General features: G+C 37.7%; 1 protein-coding gene across 1 annotated transcript in view; it reads right to left on the reverse strand.

The window, feature by feature from the left end:
- Positions 1-2,534: 2,534 nt before the first annotated feature.
- The window catches only part of LOC127560640 (mitochondrial dicarboxylate carrier-like), a 32,840-nt gene continuing 11,560 nt past the window's right edge, over positions 2,535-23,814 (reverse strand). The window contains exons 2-11 of the mRNA XM_051995377.1: positions 17,721-17,840; positions 12,306-12,420; positions 12,127-12,175; positions 10,406-10,447; positions 9,657-9,700; positions 8,255-8,325; positions 7,413-7,505; positions 6,827-6,904; positions 6,336-6,392; positions 2,535-6,161 (exon numbers count right to left, since the gene is read on the reverse strand). Coding sequence (XP_051851337.1) covers positions 6,066-6,161; positions 6,336-6,392; positions 6,827-6,904; positions 7,413-7,505; positions 8,255-8,325; positions 9,657-9,700; positions 10,406-10,447; positions 12,127-12,175; positions 12,306-12,420; positions 17,721-17,840 — 765 coding nt within the window. The 3' untranslated portion in view covers positions 2,535-6,065. The remainder of the gene's footprint in view (positions 6,162-6,335; positions 6,393-6,826; positions 6,905-7,412; positions 7,506-8,254; positions 8,326-9,656; positions 9,701-10,405; positions 10,448-12,126; positions 12,176-12,305; positions 12,421-17,720; positions 17,841-23,814) is intronic.

Below are 23,814 nucleotides of genomic sequence, written 5' to 3' on the forward strand. Positions count from 1 at the left end.
GCTAGCTTCTCAAGGTGAAATTTGCACCTTAAATCAGTATAATATGTTGATTCTATATTAACCAAAGTAGGAAAAATGAGGATGAATGAACTATAGAAAAGTGTAAGTACTATCTGTGCAACTGCCCTCATAGATTAAAATCTTGGCTGGTTGGGATGCACAGCGAATTTTTTATTGAAGATTGCAGGTGACTTCAGGAATTTTAGCAATTATGACTATTCTTCAGGATGGGACCAGTATTTAACTGGAATGGATTATTGTATTTTTTTTTATTTTTTAATATTTTATTTTATAATAACTTTATATCGACAGAATCCATGCCAGGGTAATTTTTTTACATTATCCCTTGCACTTGCTTCTGTTCCGATTTTTCCCCTCCCTCTCTCTACCCCGTCCCCTAGATGGCAAGCCGTCCTATATATGTTAAATATGTTGCAGTATATCCTAGATACAATATATGTGTGCAGAACCGAGCAGTTTTCTTGTTGCACAGGGAGAATTGGATTCAGAAGGTAAAAACAACTCGGAAAGAAAAACAAAAATGCAAATAGTTCACATTCGTTTCCCAGTGTTTTTTCTTTGGGTGTAGCTGCTTCTGTCCATGATTTATCAATTGAAACTGAGTCTTTGTCAAAGAAATCCACTTCCATCAGAATACATCCTCATACAATATCGTTGTCGAAGTGTAAAATGATCTCCTGGTTCTGCTCATTTCACTTAGCATCGGTTCATGTAAGTCTCGCCAGTCCTCTCTGTATTCATCCTGCTGGTCATTTCTTACAGAACAATAATATGGAATGGATTATTGTAATAATGGTCAAGACTGAGCAAGTCCCAGGAGTATACAGGAAATCAGGATAATTTATGAGACACAACTATGCAGAAAACAGGGTAAAATAGAAGAGGAAAAGTTTGAAGTCATAGCCCCAAGCTGTGTTTCTGACAACTGAAATGACATCCAACAACTGGGCTATAAAATCAGCCTTTGCTCTTCAGATTTAGTGAGGTAGTTACCAATACCATGTTCCTTTGAATATATATATTTAATAGTTTATATTAGTTTTAATAGTTTAATAGCACTTAGGTTGATCTGACATGTTGTTTTGGGAATAAATAAATCCCATTAGAATTAATATAATACTTTTAAAGCAATTTACTGAAAGATTTATATCAGTCTATTAGCACTGAGTCATTCATTTTTCAGAGTATATTATAAGGAAAAGTGTGAGACTTAAAAGCATTTTCACTGCCCATTATGCCCTGAGTCTTTTAGGAGCAGTAAAATGGCAAATTGCAAACCATAACAATGGGAAAGTTAAATTTGTGCTATGGCTGGACTTCAGTGGACTTCTTACCTGTACACTGGAAAAAATAGGAATGGAAAGCTTAGTCAGACTCTTAAAAGATGCTCAAGACAGGCCTTATACGAATGCTTGTTAAACCTCTAATTACCTATACCATAAAGATGTCCAATTATGAGACTACATTGATTTGTTAAGTATATTCATTAACAAGTATCGTTAACTTGTTTTACCTGACATCACTTGTGAAAACCTCCAATCAGAAAACTGAATTTAGACAAAGACCCAACATGAAAACCCTTGGATATTAATTCTCCATCTTAGAAAGTAGCCATTATTTCAGTTAAAGGAGTCATGTTTTCCTTTGTTTCAATTCCCTTAAATTCATTTTACTTGTCTTTTTAGATTAATTAAAGATAGTCCAAGTTCCGTCCAATAATGTAAAGTTCTACATGGAAACAGAAATGTAAATTAGTCCATTTCTCAAAACTAATAAAACAGAAGCTCCTGAGGGGCATTTTAGATTTCTTCAAGAACTAGAAAGACAAAGTGTCTTCCTGTGGTTAAATGTATTTCTATTTTCTGTGGTTCTTAAATAAAGTTCTACTAGACTGCTTTTGAGGAAGATGTGATTCTTTTATCATGACAAGGCTCTAGTCTTAATTTATCCACTAACTCCCTGGATGACTTTAGGTAAGATGCATCACCTCTCCAGGGTCCCCATATCTCCTAGCTGGAGATTTCCCCTTCATATTAACGAGAGAAAGAGAATGTAAAATGGAAATTAAAATTCAATGCCATTTGTCAGGCAGTAGGATCAATTAATGGGGCCCAGGAAAACAGGCATACAAATTTATTGCTGTTAGGGTTATGAATTGGTTGAACTATTTTGGGAAAGCAATATGGAATTATTCCATCAAAGTTATAAAAACATGAATGTATTTTGACTCAGGAAAGGGACTTGCAGTCAAAGGAAATTTGTGATGGGGAAAAAAAGCTCTATCTGCACAAAAATATTCTCAGCAAACTGAAAACTAATTATATGTCCGACAATTGAAGAATGGCTGAATAAATTACTCTAAATGTATGTAATGGAATATGCTATAAGGAATAACAAATAGAAGAAATGTCAAATAATGCAGGAAGACACATGAAACCATACAGTAGAAAAAGTGTAACTAAAAAAACACACAAATTACAACTATGTAATTAAAGATGACAAAAGCAACAAAATTCATGTTAAATATAATATTGACACAAACTTGTTAAAATTAATAGTTTTTCTTAACAATTGGTAAATAACATTGAATATCATTACATGTACAACTAGTTGCAATCACTTTTTTTTGCATTGTTTTGTTCAGTAGTTTATATTTGTTTTTAATCTCTTATTTTTGTTCATGTATTTGGACACTATGTTGATGGAAATTTAAACAAAACTGAATAACCAAAAAAAAAAATCTGAAAATGCCAAGAAACAAATGAGAAATTGAACTAGGTAATTTCTAGAGTCCCTTCTATGAGGTATTGATTGTAGTATTATGAAGAGGGGTCTTGATTCAAGAGATGCAGTTCAAATCCTAATTCTTAATTGCTATATTGTATTACATTTGGCAAGTCACTTCAATCTGGCCTGTTTCCTCATCTGGAAAATGGAAATCTATTTACTGTGCATACTACCTTAATTCATGAAGCTGTGTGAGAAATGCTTCATTATTGTTCAACATTGTATAAATACAAACATCATTCCAGCTCTAAAACTCTATGATGATGTTATTTTCAACAATTTCCCTGGGAGACCACAGCTCTAGCTTTTTTTATTGTTTTTGTTTTGGGACATGACAATGCTATATATTCATCCTTAATTTAGTCAGAAGTCTTTTAGATAAATAAATCCTTTTCCAAAACTACTTCTTGGGGGAGAAGGGGTTAAACCCAGGATCAGAAAGAGCTAGTTTAACAGTCATGTGTCTTTATAAAGCCAGTGTAGTGAAAAATTAAATCCAGATACAAACATTTGTTAGTTTTGTCACCCAAATCATTACCCAAGTCAAGAAAACCAAATTGGGCATTCAGCTCAGAGGAATGGCTCTTGTATCATACCAAGGAAGAGGAAGGAAAATCTTGAAAAAGACAAATCTCTGCATTCTTCCTGCTAACTACTTTTCCTGGCCTCATGAAATGGACTCTTTAGCTATGACCTCCTTTAAACATAAACTAGGGGCTCAGAGCTAACAACATATGGCATTAACCCTTAACAAAGCATCTGTATACCACAAAGAAACTACTTAACACAGAAAGTGGGCAATAAACTCAGGGAAGAACTAGAATAAAGAACCAGCTCCATTTTCCTGGAATGCAGGGATGGGCAATGGAGCTCAGAGCAATCAAGGCTGCTCATCTCATTAAATCTTCAGGATCTCTGGGATGCAATTAATTTAATTTTCTGTTAACGAGGATTCTCCAATTCTGCAAGTGCTTCCCTATTGCACATCAGCATGGAACCTAACATCCAGATGACTGTGACAATATCCATTTGGTCCTAGCTCTAATTTAGCACACGGCAGGCCCTCAATAAGGGCCTGTTGATGTGAGGTATGTTTCTGGTCCAGGCCATGCTCTCCCCTCTAGCCCTAAAATCACTTTCCAGCTGCTTCCTCCACATATACTGTAAACTCAAATAGGGCAACAGTAATGTCTTCTTTGAATAACTCAAGACCTGATTGGTGCTGGTTTGCAGAGGGATAAATGCACTAAAAACTTATTTAGTTGACTTTGAAAGGGAAAACCATTCCCACTGGTTTACTGAAGTTATTTTGAATCATTAATAAGCTATATGATACAACCAGAATTCCTACTATTACCTACCATAAGTATGTAGCAATAATAACAGCAGGTCATATCTCAATAGTGCATAACATAACTTAGCTAATGTGATCCTCATCATGATTCTGTGGTTAGGTGCTGTCCTTCGACTCATTTTTACCACATTACTTTATTATTTATGATGATATTCATTTTAAGATAAGGAAATTGAGGTTCAAACAAGTTGAGTAACTTAACCAGGATCAAAAAAGCTAGGGGCAGTGGAAGGATATAAGTAGGGCCCTATCCACTCACTATGCAATATGCCTCTCTTTAAATTTTCACAGTATCCTTCTCCTAAGGACCACAGAACAGGTAGTTGACAAAAGGTGAAAAGAAACATGTCAGCTAGAAAAATAATGAGCCCAGCTCCAGATGGGTGCCATGATATTTCGAGTAGAAATCAGGCAACTTGACTGATGTGATTTCTTTCTACCCTAGCAACATCAAATATCAGGGAGGTAGAGAATGGAGGGCTGAGAAAATAAAAAGTTAAACTATACATCTGTTTCCTTCTACCTCCAGGCCACCTGTCACTCAGGAGCTGTGGTAAAATGTGTACCAAAAAATAAGGAGCTGGAGGGAGGGCGGGGTGCTGGGGAAAGAGGAAAAAGCAGAAGACATAGAGGAGAAATCCCTGAAGATAGCAGCAGCTATTTGGTGCCTGAGTTTTGGCTAAAATTTGATCTTTAAAGCAATCACTGAGCAGAAGGGGGTTAGAGGAGGCCTTGGGAGGAAGGGATGAGAAGCTGTGGTGGTGTGAGAGAATGCTACCGACTGGGTGATATGTTAGCCCCTTTGATCTGAATGACAAAGGGACAGGACTCAGAGACATAGTGGATTTAATGGTAGAAACAGTGAGAGGGGGAGAAAATGTCACCAGGAGGATGGGAGAGGGAGAAAAGAAGTGATTTTCTTTTTCTCACCAGGACCCATGGAGAGCCGTACCTACTGGCTACCTATCAATTTTCCTCTTTCGAAGTCAAGAATGAGGCTCACCAGTCCTCAACTCTACAGAGAGTCCTCTATCCTCAAATGAGAATAAAGTAAGAAGAAAAGTAGAAATATGTTGGTTCAGGGTGCCAAGCCAAATCTGGATGCTCCATATTCCATTATGATTGACAGACTGAAGGAAGACCTTACTCTTCAGTCTCTCTTTGATGACTGAAATGGTAGGAAACTTACCACCCAAATTCAGTGTTAACTACAGCAGTTAAACTTTCCTCTACAAAATCTTGTGCGTTTAATAATTGCTCAGGGAAAGGCCTTAGAAAGACATCTTCAGCCAAGCCTTCCCCTGGAGGATCACCACCAGCAGAATGTACTTCACATTCCCAAAGAAGGGGGAGGGGGGAGAGGGGGATCGGAGGAGAGGAGAGTTCCTGTAAACATTTATTTTCCCCATTTGTAGAAAAGCAAAGGGAAATTCAGGATGGGATAAGATAGGGATAAGCAGGGGACTGCTTTTCAAGTTGTTTTTTTTTTTTTTTTCTTCAGATTGGCTACAAAACGTATTGGATCCTCCCCTTCTGTGAAGCAGAGGTTAAGGTACAGAGAGCATTCTGAGGGCCCAGATGAAAGGCCAATGGGACAATTAAGGCAAAGGAGGTTACACAGAGGGGTTGAAAGTGACTGGTAGAATCAAGGGGCTTCTGTCAAGGTAGGATGAAAAACCATTTTGATCTCTAAGATGTAGAAGGAGAGTGGGGTGGAAACCATGCTCATGAGGCAAAGAAGTGGGCACAGGTGACACAGAAGGGGAGAACAAGACAGGAATGTATAAAGTACTGGCCCCTGAGAGGATGCTGGGACGCTACCTCCCTGGGTCTCTTTGGAAGAATCCTGGGTAGCCCAGGAGCCCTGTAGCATCTGCATGGCTCCCACTCAAACAAGCCCAGCTCAAACATCTACTCCAAAGTATAATCGGAGTTGTTCCAAAAAAATGAAGGTGAGCACGGTGTGGGGGACTAGACGGATTCCAGCAGGTAAGAAGCCCTGAAGTGAGAGAAAACAAGACAAAATTAGAGAGGATTGGGAGCGGAGTGCCGAAGGGAGAATGTTGAACCCTGCAGAAAGCACCAGGATCGGGCCCAAATATCCAAGTGCAGTACCCACAATTGGAGCTACAACCCACCCCCCAAATCTTCCTGCCCCACAGCTCATTGATACCTTGTAAAAGGCCAGTGGTCCAAGTTTTGCTGTCTCCAAAGCACAGTGGAGAACACCCTAGAACAAATAAATACATCAATGCCTCTCAAGGTACAAAGGTTTCATCACACTTTCTATAATAAGGCTGTTCATATCCTCAGACCTCCAACCTGATCACCCCAAGAACACCCATTTGGGAATCAGAATTAGGTTTACTTGACTGTGTAGTCTTGGGGTGGACATTTCTTTTTCTATGAGACTCAGTTACCTCCTCTCTCAAAGGAGATGAGTTAGACTAAACGATCTTTTAGGGTCCCTTTCAGTTTAGAAATTCAATGAGACCAGCTCAGACACACCAGGAACTCAGTTCTCTGTTGCAGGTCAGCTGGGTTTCTGAGGAAGGAAAACTAGTGGATGGAGCTACGCTGAAAGCTGTAGGGCTTGGAGAGGAAGAAAAGAAGGGGAGGAAGCCCATATGCCAGAATGGATCTAATACATGTTGATGTGCTTACCTGATATTCCCCCTTGGAGTTCATCAGACGAGTCTTAAGTACATCCAAGGGTTGGCACAGAAAGGTGGCACACCCACCCTATGGAGAAGCAAGGTTATGGGTTGCAAAAGAATCTTTCATGGGTCTTTACTTTCTGAAACTCTCAGAGGTGTTGCTGAGTAAAAAGCTCTATCAGCAATAGTCTGGTATCAGAAAAATAATTATCTGGCTGTTCTGAGATTAACCAAGTGAAGAGCCCCTAAAGCTTCTCACTCTTCATGGAGGAAATAACCAGACTACCATCTTGTCATCTGCTCTCGTCATCCCTCTCCCCATTTCCCCTCTCTCTATCATCCCTCTCTCCATCCCCAAGCTCTTTCAATGGTCATTGTATAGTACTGAGGAAGCAAAACCAAGATGGTGGAGCAAACGCAGGAACCCACAGTAGAGTGCCTCAGCCATTCCCAAGAGTTTTTACAAGCCAAGGCAAGTTTCTATTGGGTAACAGAATTCCTTTCTTCTGTGGATCATTCCACAGTACAATAATGGCTGTGAAATATAGGGGGTCCAAGCTGGAATGATAACATAAAGGTCATGGAGAACTTACAGCAATGAAACTGGACAGGAAATGGGCAAAGATGTTATCTGAGATCATTTCTGTTCCGAGGACCAGCTGCTTGACTTGGTCATAGCAAGATAGCTTTGTGGGGTGAGAAAGGAAGATTGTTAGTGGCTCCAAAACAAGTGCAGAGAAAGCAATCCCTGAAGACCAGAATAAAAAGGGATGTGCTGCCCCAAGGAACATTTGCAAGAAGTGTTGGTGAGAGACAGCTCTCTAGTCTATAACCCATTCTTCCTGCATCAGAATGTGTGTGCTAAATTAATGTAACCAGATTACCACTGATTAAGTATCCATGAAAGGGGGATACAAAGATAAACAGACATGGCCCTTGCCTTGAAGGAACTTCTTTTACTCTAAGAGAGGGGCAGGGCTTTAAGGACCTCAAGTATAGAGTGGAATGACAGCCTGAAGCTCCTGGGTATGTCACAAATATCTCAGGGGCAGGAGTACAGCACCAGCCTCAGAGTCAGAAAATCCAAGGCTGGAGTTTTGTCTTTGAGACATATTACCTGGTGACTCTAAGTAATTCACTTAACTTCTCAATACTGCCAAACCAAGAATCTTAAGGACTGACACGTGCCAAACTTAATCAGCAAAGGGGGTTCCCACAGAAATGAAGTCACAGACTTAGTTAAAATTTGGAGAAGACAGGGGCAGGGAAATATAACCCAGCAGCCTTGCCCCCTCCATCAGGGACCTAAGGGCCACTTGTCACAGCTGAATTTCACAATGTTTCTCTAACTAAAGAAGAGCAAGAAAGTCAGTTCCCCTAGCTCACCCCACATTATATTATTGGCCAGGAGGGTTGCCACTGAGAGGTTACCTACCTGCCCCACGGTGACAAGGGCCCCTCGAGAAGATGCCATTGTAGCTCCAGAAAACAGTTTCTTTATACCTTCTGTGATAGGGAAGGAAAGATAAGGTTAATGGTTTCCCTTAGCTCTCTTTACTGGTGGTAAGAAAATAGATTCAATTCTCACTCTAGCCCCTGTTCTTTGGCAGCCCAAAAGTCTACCTACCTAACCTGACAGTGCAGTCCCCTATAAGAACTGAAGGTACTCATTCAGCATACATGCAGGCTAGGGTTTCCTTTTAGCCCCCTGATACTGGAACTTGCCTGGGGAACATTTCACATCAGCAACACAATTCTACTGCAACATCGATTACAAAACTACCATGTACATGGTAGTATTTTGTTCCGTAAACGAACAAATGAAAGTATCTTTCTAGGACAATCTTACAATCTTATAATTAAGAAATAGAAAGCAGAACCTAGAGTTAGAAACACCTACCTTCAAATCCTGCTTCAGATACTTACTAGTTGACAAAAGTCACCTAATTTCTCTCTGTCTCACCATCTATAAGATGGTGTTAATACTTATCTCATATATGTGTAATAGAACCTAACTCAAACATAGTGAGGAGAGACATTTGTAACATGCTCTACAAGTGTTAAAGCATCATATGAATGCTAGCTAATTAATCTAATTAAATGCTAGCTAATCTAATAGAGATAGGGAATAATACAACACGAATACAGTAAGTATGATTAAAAGTATAGTATGAATGATAGAAACAAAGGACTAATTTAGACAAAAGGATTTAAAAGTTAATTATAAAGGAGACTTCCTTTAACTGAAGGAGAAGGCTCCATGGAGAAAAGAAAAAAGAGAGAAGGAAAGAAGAAAGAAAGAGAGGAAGCAAGAGAAGGAAGAATGGAAGAAAGGAGAAAGGGAGGGAGAAAGGAAGGAAAGAGGGAGGGAGAGAAGAAAGGAAGGAGGGAGGGGTTGGGAAAGGAGAGAGAAGATTTTCAGCAGGGAGGAGAAGAAGAGTATTGCAAATATAGAGGTTATATGAGTTTGCAGGTGTCAGAGAGTACAGCAGACCAGGAAACTACACAAGAAACTGGGGAACCCTATGAAGTAAGTACCTCTGAATCAAGGGACGTGACATTTACAACCTGGGGGTAAGAGAATAGATTCAATTCTCACTCTAGCCGGCAGATCAAGTAACACTTCTGAGCCTCAGAATAAAATAAGTCAAATTATGGAGAGTCTTGAATGCTAGATTAGAATTTATCCTATGAAACCATCCTAAGGCAAAACATTTGACAACTTCCCTCAATTGTGGCCCATGGACATAAGGTGTTCATTGCTGAAAGGGCCCTAAAGAGACAGGCTGTCAGTGAGTGATGTGGAACCACGCCACCCACTCCGGAATGGGTCTTACCTTCTCGGGCTACACGGAACAGACCATCTAAAGCGTGAGAGTAGCTACGGGATGGATACAAGACAAGCCCAAGTTAAGCTCCTACTTGAAGTGAATTCCCAAACACATACACTCGACCTGGCACCCTATTGATATTCTTTCCAGACATTAGCTGGTTTCCTTCCAGCTTTTTTATAATCTAGGTCTTCTGTTCCCTGGTTTCCAGACAGCAACTTGGGTAAAGGACTTCACGGTTCTCTTGTTCAATCCTCAGTCCCCTTCTTTCTGTCCCAATTCATCCTCCTCTCCCCAGCCCAACATCATGAGTCAGAGATTGTTGAGAGCAGGATGGGACTTTGGAGGTCTGCAGTTCAAACCATACTTGCTAACAATCTCCCCAACACCATTCCCGACCTCCAATGATGGGGAAGAAGGGACTCACTATCAAGGCAATTAATTCCACTTTGGAGCAGCTCTAAATGTTAAGTTGGTTGCTGCTGTGGCTGTTTTATACACAAACATCAAATCTATTTCTATGTAACTTTTTCAGCCACTGATCCCAGTTCTCCATTTTCCATATAATCCGTGACCTATTTGAACACATCAGTGACATACTAAGTCTTCTCTCTAGGCTAAACATTCTTTATTCTGTCAAGTAGAATTTCCAGGTTGTTCTTTGCCTGTTTTAAACAGGAGCCATAGATCTCCTCAATTCACAAATGGTAGTCTCCTACATACCTCAGCCACCCTGACCCTCCTTAGCTACTCACTTCCGCCTTTGGTGCATAGGTAACTTCATGTCATTCTGCATCCTGAAATCCAAAACCACAAACAGCAATCAAGAAAGGCAAGGCTACCTGCTGTCTGTACCCCCAGGAAATCATAAAGGAAGGAAAGAGACCCACATGTGCAAAACTGTTTGTAGCAGCTCTTTTTGTGGTAACAAAGAATTGGAAAATAAGTAGATGCCCATCAGTTGGGGAGGGCTGAACAAGTTGGGGTATATGAAGGTAATTCAATATTACTGTTCTACAAAAAAATGATGGACAAGTTGATTTTAGAAAGATCTGGGAAGATTTACACAACACTGATGCAGAACAAAACTAGCTGAACCAGGGATACATTGTACACAATAACAGCAAGAATGAGCAATGATCAACTATGAAAGGCTTAGTTTCTTCTTAATGGTTCAGTGATCCAAAGCAATCCCAATAAACTTTAGACTGAAAATGCCATCTGCATCCAGAAAAAGAACTAAGGAGACAGAATGTACATCAACATTTGCCATATTCATTGTTTTTTTCTGGGTTTCCTCCCCCCTTATGGTTTTTTCCTTTTGCTCTAATTTTTCTCTTCCAACATGATTCATAAAGTAATGTGCATTAAAAATAAATAAATAAAGATAAAGGACGGAGAAGGCAAACAACAGATGAGAAAGAGATGAGAATTTTCCTGTTTCCAATAGTGAGGCCCTGGATTTCTAAAGCCTCTGGAAGTTAACAATTTTCAGGCAAAATCACTTAATCAGTTTCTTTTTTAAGGACAAAATTAGAAAAGTTTTATTTTTTAAATATTAAACATAGTAAAAAATATATGTAAATTCAATATAGGCATATTCATACAATTATCTCGCTGCAAAAGAAAAATCAGACCAAAAAGGAAAAAAATGAGAAAGAAAATAAAATTCAAGCAAACAATAAAAGAAGTGAAAATGCTATATTGTGATCCACACTCAGTTCCCACAGTCCTCTCTTTAAATGTAGATGGCTTTCATCATCACAAGGTCATTAGAACTGGCCAATTAGCTTATTTAAAGAATGCTTTCTGACCTAAGATTCATTAGGAAATCCCTTTATTATCGAATCAAGTTATCTCTGCACACTACACTTCAGTTAAAACAGGGCAATGAAAAAAAAAACAGTTTGGGGATAGACTAAAAATGTAACTTTTAGCTATTGTAGGTTACTTATAAGATTTTTTGACTGTATTATCATTGTCTATAATAAGTTATAGTTATATGACAGAAGATGGAAGGTTTTTTTTCTTTTTTCTTTTTTTTTTTTTTTGGGGGGGGGGGAGACAATGGACACTAGTCAAAGTATTCAAAGAGAACCACTGGAAACAAACTCACAGAAATATAAAATTGAGCTAAATGTCAGAAAATAGATTTGATTCAACAAGAAAATATTTTTTATGTAAAACAAGAAAAAAAAGAGTGGTTTTTGACTTAGGACTTTCTTGCTATCTAGGCTATTTAGGTCTTATTCTGAGAAAAGGAAATCAAATATCCATTTGACCTTTTTAAAAATTAAACCAGACAAACAGGTACCTGTCTGGTAAGATCTTTTTTTTTGTTTCTTTGTTTCTTTCCTTAACCCTGACATTGCCTTGTGTCCCATAGACCTATGACAAGAAAACCAAAATAATAATGATCATAAGAGAAAAGGCTGAATGAAAGTGACCAGTCACAACTAAGAGGGCACACACTTACCTGACATTCACCATATCTGCGGGAGTCCCCACAAAACCACCAGCAAAACCTGAAACAGAAAAAGAGAACATAAAATCTCACAGCCACTGTTTTTCAATGGACTCACTGAACAAGATTTCAGATCCTTCTGCTAAATCTGCCCTTCCTCTCCCCCTCCATCCAAATGATAGTTCTCTCACCTCCAATAGATCCCAACAACACCTTCTTATAGAAAGGAATGGGCCCATGGCTCCCGGCAGTGAGTTTGTCTCGGAATGACTCATAGATGGCAAATCGGGTAAGGGAATAAGTCATCTGTGGGCAATAATATCACAATTTAGAATTAAAGCTCTTGGTGAGAGGTCTTCAAACACAGCACAGCTTCATACTATAATGCAAAGGCGGATAGGCCATACGTGGACACAGAGCCAACAGCTCTCAAAGCAATGGGGCTTTCCCAGTCTCTGGAGATTCCCAGTTAGGCTACCCTTGCTCTTGCGAGGGGCCTCCAACTGAGTTAGGTTTTTTTTTTTTAATTCAATTTTATTTTATTTTCAGTTATGAATTCTCATCCTCTCCCCAACTCCCTCCTCCACTCTTTGAGAATGAAAGTACAAAATCGATTATAAATATATATAATACAGCAAAACAAATTCCCACATTAGCCAAATCTGAGAGACAGACAGAATCAGAGCCAGACAGAGAAACAGAGAGTGAGAAAGTGAGAGAGAGAAAATAAGCTTTAATCAAGTCTATCAGTTCTCTCACTGGAGTTGGATAAAATGTTTTATCTCAAATCCTTTGAAACTGTGGTTAATCACTGCATTGATCAAAGTCCTCAAGTCTTTCAAAGTTGTCTTTATTATTATATAATCTAATTGGGTTGGGAAAGGGGAAGTGTGGGAATCAACTAGACTTAACAAATTTTAATCCTCTGGCTATTTATTTTCTAAGGCTCAGTCCTAGCCAGGATGTAGTAAGGAAAGCAAAAAACTTAAAATTTTAAAGTATGTATTTCAACATGAAAACTATGGAAATGTTTTCCATGATCAAATTATTTACCACTTTAGAGAGGGGGGAGAGGAGGGAAAGAGAAAATTTGGAATCAAATTTTTTCTTAAAATGAACATTAAAAACTATCTTTACATGTAATTGGAAAAAATAAAATATTGTTAATATATATATGTGTGTGTGTGTGTGTGTGTGTGTACGCGTGCGCTTCTTCTTCCCAGGACTAAAACTCTACTGCTAGATCTTCATGACAAAGTGTGCAAGTGGGAAAACAGGGTTGAGTTGGAAGGATGTTTTTTAATTTTTTTAGTTAAGCAAAGGAGGTCAGAAAAGTTGTTCTGCATGGTAGAAGTTCTTTGCAAAGTTTATAATTTTAAAGTTTAATTCTTTTTAATGTTTAGCTAAGTTTCATTAATTTGTTTAATGAATAAAACGACTCACTATTCAATAAACATTGACCTTAAAAAAAAACTCAAGTGCATACATTCATTAAATGGAGAGCAAATATCTATGCTGTTCAAAAATAAAGTAAGACTCCATGACACCATGATACAGGGACTAGAGAATGTCCAATTTAGGAAAAGTTTCTAGAAAAAAGGTAAAAGAGCTTAATTAATGACATTCAAACTCAGCTATTCTACAGCTCCTCTTCTGATTTTTTGCTGATATATACATTCACCCATTTTTATTAGTTGTACATAACTAAGATGGATGTACAAACTCATGATCTGCCTCTTTCACCTAACACTATTTCACAAACTCATTTCTATGAATCAATATGGGACAATATGATTAGCATACTGAATAACAATCTCAGATTTTTAAACTTGCATGAAATAAAGGGGCAAATAGACTTTTACAGGGAGAATACAAAAAAGTGACTCAGTCTCATGAGAATTGCAGCAAAATGAGCACAGTCTTTAAGAAGCTCGAAGAAACATTTAAAATGGCTTTTAAAAAGCTAAGTTCAAATGAGTTCAACCATTATAGAAAGTAATTTGCAATTATGCTAACAAAGTGACTAAAATGTCAAGGACCACTGATCAAAAGAGCCCACTGCTAGCCATATACCTCCAATGAAATCAATAATTTTTTTCAAAAAGGTACCATATACATGAAAATTATCATAGTAGTACTTTTTATAGTGTCAACAATATGGAAACAAGATGATGTCCATCAAATAGGGGATGGTTAAACAAAATGTGAGCCTTGAGTGTAATAGAAAACAAAAATAACCATTGGAAATTAAATTACATGTAAGAACTTAAATCCTTACATACTGAGGGAAATGAACATGACAACTATAGAGGAGTGCAGGTAAATATATATGAACTGATGCAACATGAAGCAAGCAGAATCAGGAAATCAACCTATGTTGAAAGAACAAGAAAACAATCAAAATTGAATGCAGTGTAATTATAATACACTTTCTTCCCTTCACTTGGAAGGCCAGGGCTGTGAGGCTAAAAGGATGTAGGGGGTGTGGGAGGGCGAGTATAGAATACTGAATAATTAATGTTGAGATTTCATTGATCCAGTGCTTAACCTTGGTGAACGTTTTTGTTTTTTCCTTTTAAATCTTTTAAAAACTGTGTTTCAAAGGATAGTTCTCTGAAAGATGAAGCAGTAAGGATATAGGAAAAGATGTAAAAGGAGTTTTATGAACTGATGCAGTGAATCAGCAGAATCAAGAGAACATTGCAGAGTAACAGCACTATTATATGACCAACTATGAAAGACCTAGCTATTCTCAGCACAGAATCCTGAAAGACTTTGATGAAAAATGCCATTCACCTTCAGAGAAAGAGTTGATGGAGCCTGAATGCAGATCAAAGCATATTGTTTTTTACATTCTTTATTATTCTTATTTTTTTTTTAGTTTCTGTTTTCTTTTGCAATATGGCTAAAAAGGAAATGTCCTGGGTGACTGCTCAATCATTGCCTTCTTAGGGAGCAGGAAGAGAGAGAAAAAGAGAGCTCAAAAGAATTTGGAACTCAAAATTTTAAACAATGAATGTTAAACATTTTTGCTTACATATAATTGAGGGAAAAAAAAACATTTTTTAAAAATAAGTTTTCCTATCTAGAAATTACTTATGTCAATAAACCACAGATCTAATTCCTATTCTAATGCAACTAATAAAACAGAAAAAACAACTAGTTAGACTTAAAACTAGTCATTAATGGGTTGATGCTGTCTTAGATGTTTCCTAGGAATCTGCCCTTAGATTTCAGACTGCTCAATATTTTTATCAAAGACTAGAGGAACAAGCTGAATTTGTATTTATTCATCTGAAGCTGCCACGAAGTTGAAAGGAACAGTTCATATATTAGGTGACACAATGAGGATCCCAAAAGATCTCAGTAGACCAAATCTAATAAGATGAAATTTGATAAGAATAAATACAAACTCACATTTTAGTCCATTTTTTCCCCGAGATGCACCATTTTAGCAATACAAGGAACTCTCAACATGAAACAAGAATTCTCTTTAAATTCAGTTTTAAAGAGATGCATAAGGATTTCCTTTGCTCCTAGAAACACATAACGTGTCAGAGGCAAATCTGAATTAAAAGTCAGTCTTTCATCCACTAAGAATACCTTTATTTTTTACAAAAGGAAACTCCCTTTCCCAGAGACATAAAGAAACTTGCCATACTTTTTTGGGGGGAGGATAGGGGAGGCAGAGAGAAAGGAGGGCCAGATCTTAGGTTTCTTCAGGGTTGGAAAGCTCCCTTTATTGATGCAGGTGAGCACTGACATGTCATTTTTTATTTTGAAGGCTTGTCTGGGTCATTGAAGGGTTAAGTCTAGGAGTCAGACCCAGTGCTTATCAGAGGTGGGATGGCCTTGAAGACCTGTGCTCAAAGAGAGCCTTCTATCGCCTCTCCCACCAGTGTCTATCACCCAGTATAGTACAGGTATTCAAAAGCAAAGCTAGGATTTTGATTCTAAATAGAGAGTTACATCATCATGTACGTATGTGTGTGTGTGTTTGTGTTAAACCAACAAAACTAGGGCCAGATAACAGAATCATGGCCAGACCACAAGCCTGTGGGAAAAGACCTCAGGATTCTGGTAAACAAGCCCAAAGTGTCAACAGCGTGGTCCTTAAAAAAGTTAAGGAACCCTGCCCAGAAATGGCGAGGTCAGAGTCCTTTTGTCCCCTCCCCTGACTGAATCCCAATGAAAACACTGGATTCAACTGTGTTTGCTACATCTGAGAAAGGACTTTGACAAGCCAGAGTACATACGATAGGAAGGTGGCCAGGATGGTGAGGGGACTGGCAACGATACCAGATGGGAAAAAATGGAGCTATTTAAGTTTAAGTAGAGAAGACCTGAAAGGTCCTGATCACTACCCTCAAGCATTTAAAAGTTCTTATCATGAAAAAATCCAAATGATTTGACTTAAGTTGGCCTGAGAAAACAGAAGAATGAGCACAGGGTGAAAATTTCAGAGGCAAAGTTTGGGGGACAGATAGGCCATGGATTCAGGAGGAACTAAGTTCCTCAAATATAACCTCAGACACTTAATACTTACTAAATGTGTGACCCAGGCAACTTAATCCCAATGGCCTTGCCAAAAAAATATAAGAAAGCCTGGAGGCAGAGTCTATTTCCTTAACTTTAATGATTCTGAAACTCTCTAAGTTGTCTTAACTGTTCTTATTTGCACTCCTGCTAGCTTGAGCGATGTCACTGTTCTTGTTGATTGATGTGGCTTTTTCTTATATGCCAGAGCATAGCAAACCAGGATCTTAACAAATATTTGTTGACACAACCTGAGATAGCAGGAAAAATTTCCTAACAACGAGACTGCAAACCTCAGGATCCTGTGGAGTTCCCACTCACTGAAGCTGTCCAAACAAAACCTATGGGACCACTTTGCATCGGAGCAATGGGGATATCAAGGGGATTCCTCATCAGGTGTGCAGGGGCTGGGATGGATGATTTCCAAAGTCCCTTCAAATTGTAATTCTAGGAATCACTTGTGTCCAAAATAAGGAATAGTCTTTTCCAGGGAGAATACTGTGGAAGGAATTCCTAGAATCTAGACTATCAAGAAGTCCTTATTAACTTGAGGCATCTGTGATTTCCTAAGGCTGTCCTCACTCCAAAGTGAGCAATGCTTTCTGATCAAGAAAATCCCATATTTTAACATGTTTAGCATATATCAGATTACTTTCCATCTAGGGGAGGGGATGGGAGGAAGGAAGGGAAAAATTTGGAATGCAAGATTTTGCAAGGATCAATGTTGAAAAATAATCCACGCATATGTTTTGAAAATAAAAATACCACAGGCAAAAGTCACCTCCTACTATGTGGGAGACCAGGAAGCATCATGGACAGAGCACTAGTCTAGAAGACCTGAGTTCAAATCCATTCTCAGACACTTACTAGCTTGTGATCTTGAACAAGTCACTAAAATACTTTCACTGTCAATTTTTCCCAATCTGTAAAACGGGTATAATAAGAATTCCTCATAGAGCTGGCAAGGGATCAAATAAGAACATCTATAAAGGATTTTTCAAAGGTTAGAAGCTTCTATAAATATTAATAGAATTATTATTATTATTATGATTTCTATTAGCACCACTGACCTGCCGGCATATAGAAGCGCTGATGCCATTGTACAGGGCCAGGAAGCCATCTGTCCGTACCACCTTTAACGCCATGCCAGTCATCTTCATTTCTATCTTCTGCTGTGTTTGTAGATGGACCTGCACAAGTCAAATCAGCATTTATTAAGCACCTACTATGTACTTGGAAATTTAAATTGCAAAGGCAACCTTCTCCCTTCCCTCCCTCTTAAAAACCACAAAAAGAACTGTTTTCAAAAAGTTCATAGTCTAATGGAGTAAACAACATGCCAATTAAATATAGATAAAGAGAGATATAAGATAAACCAGAGGGAATGTTGGAGGTAAACAAAGCACATATGGGTGTCCCCAACATTAGGGAGACTGGGAAAGGTTTCTAGCAGAAGGTAGGATTTTAGCTGAGATCCAAAGGAAGCCAGAAGGCAGATAGCAGAGATGAGGAATGGGGGCAGGCCAGTGAACTTGCAGAAATAGGAGATGGAGGGTCATGTATAAGGAACAGGCAGGGAAGGGACAGTAAGGTGTTAGGAGAACTGGAAATATCCCTTCAGAACATGAACTGCCATTCAGGCAAGTCCCTCCTTCCCATGCTCTCCTCCTTGTCCTGGGCTTCCTATCACTACATGACACCTACCCCACCGCACACCCCACAACTATCCCTTTAATCTCTTTGATCCCTTTAATCCACAGCTTCCAGACAGCCTTTGTTCCATTCAGCTCCATCCATGCAACCAGGCAGGAAGCCACAAGGGAGCACATAAAAGTGAAGACTCCTTAACCAGAGTGTAAGCTAACTAGTTTCTATGAACTTGTTCTGGGGCTCTCGGGAAGAAGCTCTCATGTAGGGGTGTGGCAAGGATGCCCCTGCTGTGCCCACAGGTACCTACAGATCTTGTAGATATAATACAACTGCTGTTGAAAATTACGTATCACCAGAAACAGTTGGAAATTACATGCTACCAGAAATAATTGTCTCTGGATAGCTCTGAGAAGGGATGAAAATCAACAATTTGTCCTTCAGTTACAGAAAATGCTAAGTAGTTTAACATTTATTGCATATAAAAATGCCTACTTCTCTAGGCGCTATATAAAGCTAGAAAGTCATCCTGGGGATTCATTCTGGGGAACAAAAGATCAATAATCTCAAAGGAAATAATGGAAAAAAGTGGAAAGGAAGGGGACCTGGTAATAACAGAATTCAAATTATGCCACAAAGCAGTAATGACCAAAACAATTTTGACCTGAATAAGAAACAGAAACATTAATTAGTGGAACAGATTAGGCATGTAAAATACAGAAGCAATTGCATAAAGTTATGTAATATATGATAAACCCAACGAAACCAGCCGTCAGAGTAACAATTCATTCATTCAACAAAACCGCTGGGAAAACTGGAAAGCGGTCTAGCAGAAACTATGATTAGACCACTATTTTGTACCATACACCCAAATGGATACATTACTTAAGGCATTTTGTTGTTGTTGTTCAGTTGTTTCAATAGTATCTAATTCTTTTTGGCAAAAGTTTGCCATTTCTTCCTCTAAAAGGAAACTGAGGCAAATAGGGTTAAATGACTTAATCAGGGTCACACAGCTAGTCTCTGCTAAGATCTTTGAATTTAGCAATTTAGTCTTCCTTAATCCAGGTCTGACATTCTGTGCACTATGGTGCCATCTAGTTGCTGTATTTAAGACATAAAAGGTAAAATTGTAAACAAATTTCCAAGGAGGAAATTACCTGTCAGATGTATGATATAGAACATGAACAAGCAAACAAAATCACAAGTTTCTAAGGTCTCATTTCTAAATTTCTGTATTGCAACTTCCTATCTATAAGGAATCTTCAAATAGATAGGGATTTGTTATTCCCCAATTGACAAGTAGTCAAAGCGTATGAAAAGGCCTTTTTCAAAGGAAGAAATCATAGCTGTCAATAGCTAAATGAAAAAATGTTCCAATTCACTAGCAGAGAAGTGTAAATTAAAACAACTCTGAGGCATCTCCTTACCCATGATATTAGAAAAGGTAACAAAAAAAGGAAAATGACAAATGTGGGAGGGCAAAAAAGTACTAATATAACTATTCTGGAAAGTGATTTAGAACTATGCATAACATGTTTATATTGGATTATTGCTACCTAGGGGAGGGAGTAAGGGGAAGAGAGAAAGAAAAATTTGGAACATGTTTTGCAAAGGTGAATGTTGAAGACAATGCATTTATTTTGAAAATAAAAAAAATTGTAAAAAAAAAGAATTATGTAAAAAAGCTATTAAACCATGAATACTAGGTTTGTAACACCAAACCAGTCAAAGATATGTGCATATTACAAAAAAAATTTTTTTTTACATATTACATATTACAAAAACCTTTTTGAGGTGGCAAAGAATTAGAAACTAAGGGGAGATTCACCATTGGAGAATGACTAAACAAATTATATAGTTTATGAAGAAATGATGAAGAGGATGGTTTTAGAGAAATCTGGGAAGATTTATATGAACTGATATAGAGTGAAGTGAGCAGAATCAGAGAGAACAATTCATACAATAACAATATTATAAAGACAAACAATTTTGAAGGACTTGAGAACGCTGACCAAGCATGACCCCAGAGGACATGTGGTGGAACATTTTGCCTGCTTCCTGACAAAAGTGATGGACTTAAGAGTGCAAATTGGGACATATTTTTTGGGATATGGCCAGTGCAGGAATTTGTTTTGTTTGACAATGCTTGTTTGTAACAGGGCTTTTGTTTTTCTTTCTTTCTCAATGGGAAAGGGGAGGGAGGAAGAAAAGATAGATTTTTTTATTCATTGAAAAAACAAGATTTAATTTTTTAAAAACTCCATTTAGTTTAATAGTAAGGTTAGAGAAAGAAAGGTAAAGACAAAGGAAAAGACAGGAAAGATATTACAAAACTCTTAAGGCCAGATGATCCAGTTGATAAAGCCCAGCTATCTGATGGAACACTAAGAACCTTGCTTGCACAGGCTTGGGTATTTGTTGAGACAAGACAGAAATTAATATTGAGAAAATAAAAAAATAAACAAACAGAACCCAAACCATTTTTTTCTGACAAAAATAAGAAAATCACCAGAAAGGCTGCCTATGCCTATGCCTTTCCATGCCAAATCATATTTAGCCAAGCTCCCACCAAGTGCAACCACAACACCCTCCCTTGCCAGGAAGCTCAAGTCACAAAACAAGACTTCACACTTTCACCATCTTATTCTTTCTTCCCCTGAAGGAATTTGGATTGGTTTTTTTTTTTTTTTTAACTTCATCCTAAACTTAATCACCAAATAAAATAGGCATCCATACACAGAGTAGCCAGAGAAAAAGGCTGCATAAGACACTGTAGAGATCCATTCTGCACAGTTTGCTTTTCTTCTAAAGTCTTGGAAAAAATTCAGCCTCATTGGGATGATTATGGATTTTGCTGAAATTTTCACTTCTCATGCTGGTAACTTTTTTTTTTCTTAACCAACTTGAAAAAGTAAATCTCTCTTTTTTTTTTTTTTGCTCAGAATGAGCAAAAATGAATATCCTCAACAGAGGCGCACAAAGGGCTTTTAATCACCTCAGAGCATTCCCCACCTCTACCATTTTGGGGGGCTGCTGCCATTCCACTTTCCACATCAATAAGGAGCTCAGTTCACTCAGCTCCAATCCCCCCTCTTCTCCATCAAGCTTTTCATTGGCCATTCTAATAATGATAATTCACTATTATATAGCGCTTTACAACTATCTCATTTTATCTTCACAACAATCCTAAGAGTAGGTACTATTATTTCCCCCATTTTTAGGGATGGGAAAACTAAGGTAGACAAAGGTTAAGTGACTTAAATCACAAAGTAAGTATCTGGGGTTGCAACTGAATTCAGGTCTTTCTTCCTGAGAAGGCAACTAAGTGGCAAGAACTGGAGTCAAGAAAACCTGAATTTATTTTTTTAAAATAATAGCCTTTTATTTTCAAAACAAATACAAAGATAGATTTCAACATTCACCTTTGCAAAACCTTGTGTTACAAAATTTTCTCCCTTCCTTCTCCTCACTCCTCCTCTCCTAGACAGCAAGTAATCCAATATGTTAAACATATACAATTTTTCATACATATTTCAACATTTATCCTGTTGCACAAGAAAAATTAGATTAAAAAAGGAAAAAAAAAAACGCAGAAGAAAACAAAAAGCAAACACCAACAACAACAAAAAAAAAGTGAAAATGCTATGTTGTGATCCACACTTAATTTCCAGTCCTCTCTCTGGGTGCAGATGGCTCTCTCCATCATAAGATCATTGGTACTGGCATCACTCATCTCATTGTTGGAAAGAATCATGTCTATCACACAATTGATCATCCTATAATCTTCTTGTTGCCATGTATAATGATCTCCTGGTTCTGCTCATTTCATTCAGCATCAGTTCATGGAAGTCTCTTCTGGCATCTCTGAAATTATCCTGCTGGTCATTTCTTACAGAACAATAATATTCCATAGCATTCATATATCACAATTTATTCAGCCATTCTCCAATTGATAGGCATCCACTCAGTTTCCAGTTTCTTGTCACTACAAAAAAGGCTGCCACAAACATTTTTTGCACATGTGGGTCCCTTTCCCTTTTTAATGATCTCTTTGGGATATAAATCCAGTACAGACAATGATGGATCAAAGGGTATGCACAGTTTTAAGCCTTTTGGGCATAGTTCAAAATTGTTCTCCAGAATGATTTAATCAGTTCACAATTCTACCAACAATGTATTGGTGTCCCAGGGAAAACCTGAATTTAAATTCAGACTCAGATACTTACTAGCTGTGTGACTCTGAAGAAATCAGTTAATCTCTATCAGCCTCAGTTTCCTCAGCTATAAAATGGAGATAATAGCATAGCATCATCTCCAAGGGTTTTTGTAAAGATCAAATGAGACAATATGGATACAGTGCTTTGCAAACTTTAAGATGACTTACAAATGCTAGCTATTATTATTATTATTACTATTACTGTTATTATCCAGAGACACTAGTTACCTACTACTGCTCAACTTGTATCCCCAGCATTTAGCATAATGCTTAATACTTTTTCATACATTCACAGGCAATACTGGCTCTAACAGAAATAGTTCTAGAGTAGGGGGAAGCATTCTATCTACTACGGTGCCACCTAACTGCCCGCTTCACCTTAGAAATCTTCTAATCCAATCCATACCTGAAAAAGAATTCCAAGAAAGTTGTATAGACTCCAATGGTGGGGAATCCACAACTCACTCTACTTTTAGATAGCCAGTTATCAGAAAGCTTTCCTTCACATCTGATTAAGTTAAAAAGAAAAACTCATCAAGGTAACAGATCAAAAACATTATTTTGGAATGTACAATAATATTTATGATTGGTAAGGCAATTACATATGGAAAATACAAGATAACTTTGACTTTGACGATGAGAAAAAAATCATAAAAATAAAAAGAAATTCAGATTACTTGCTACAAATCTCTCACTTTATAAGGGTTTTGTGATGAGACTAAAAGAGGGTAAATAATTTGTCCTATGGACAGGTGGGTGGTGTAAGGATGGAGCTTCAGGCTTGGAGTCAGGAGAATGGAGTTCAAATTGGGCTATTGTGTGACACTGGGCAAGTCACTTAACACTCTCAGTTTCCTCATCTGTAAAATGAGATAAAGAAATAGCAAGCCACTCTAAATAGTTTGCCAATAAAATCTCAACTGGAGCCACGAAGAGTCAGACACTATTGAAATGACTCAACTATAACAATTAACAATTTGTCCCACATCAATCACAGCTGAACAGAACTACAATCACATTTCTTGAGTATTACTGGTTCAGTGCTCTTTCCAACTCTAAATTGCAAGATAAATACCTAAGTCTCATAAATTTGTTTTAAATAAAATAATTTTAAAGGGCTTATTTGGTTGTTGTTGACAGCTATACCAACAATATATATGACTGCCCTATATATTTCCTAAATGTATCCATAATTATCTTTTGTGAATGGGAACTACTTCACATCTGGGGACTTTACTGCTTGTTAGCTTCTGTAAAAAAAAAAAAAAATTTAAGTTAGAAGTTTTCTAATACATAGC

The sequence above is a fragment of the Antechinus flavipes genome, chromosome 4 (genome assembly GCF_016432865.1).
Source record: "Antechinus flavipes isolate AdamAnt ecotype Samford, QLD, Australia chromosome 4, AdamAnt_v2, whole genome shotgun sequence".
NCBI classification, from domain to species: Eukaryota; Metazoa; Chordata; class Mammalia; order Dasyuromorphia; family Dasyuridae; genus Antechinus; species Antechinus flavipes.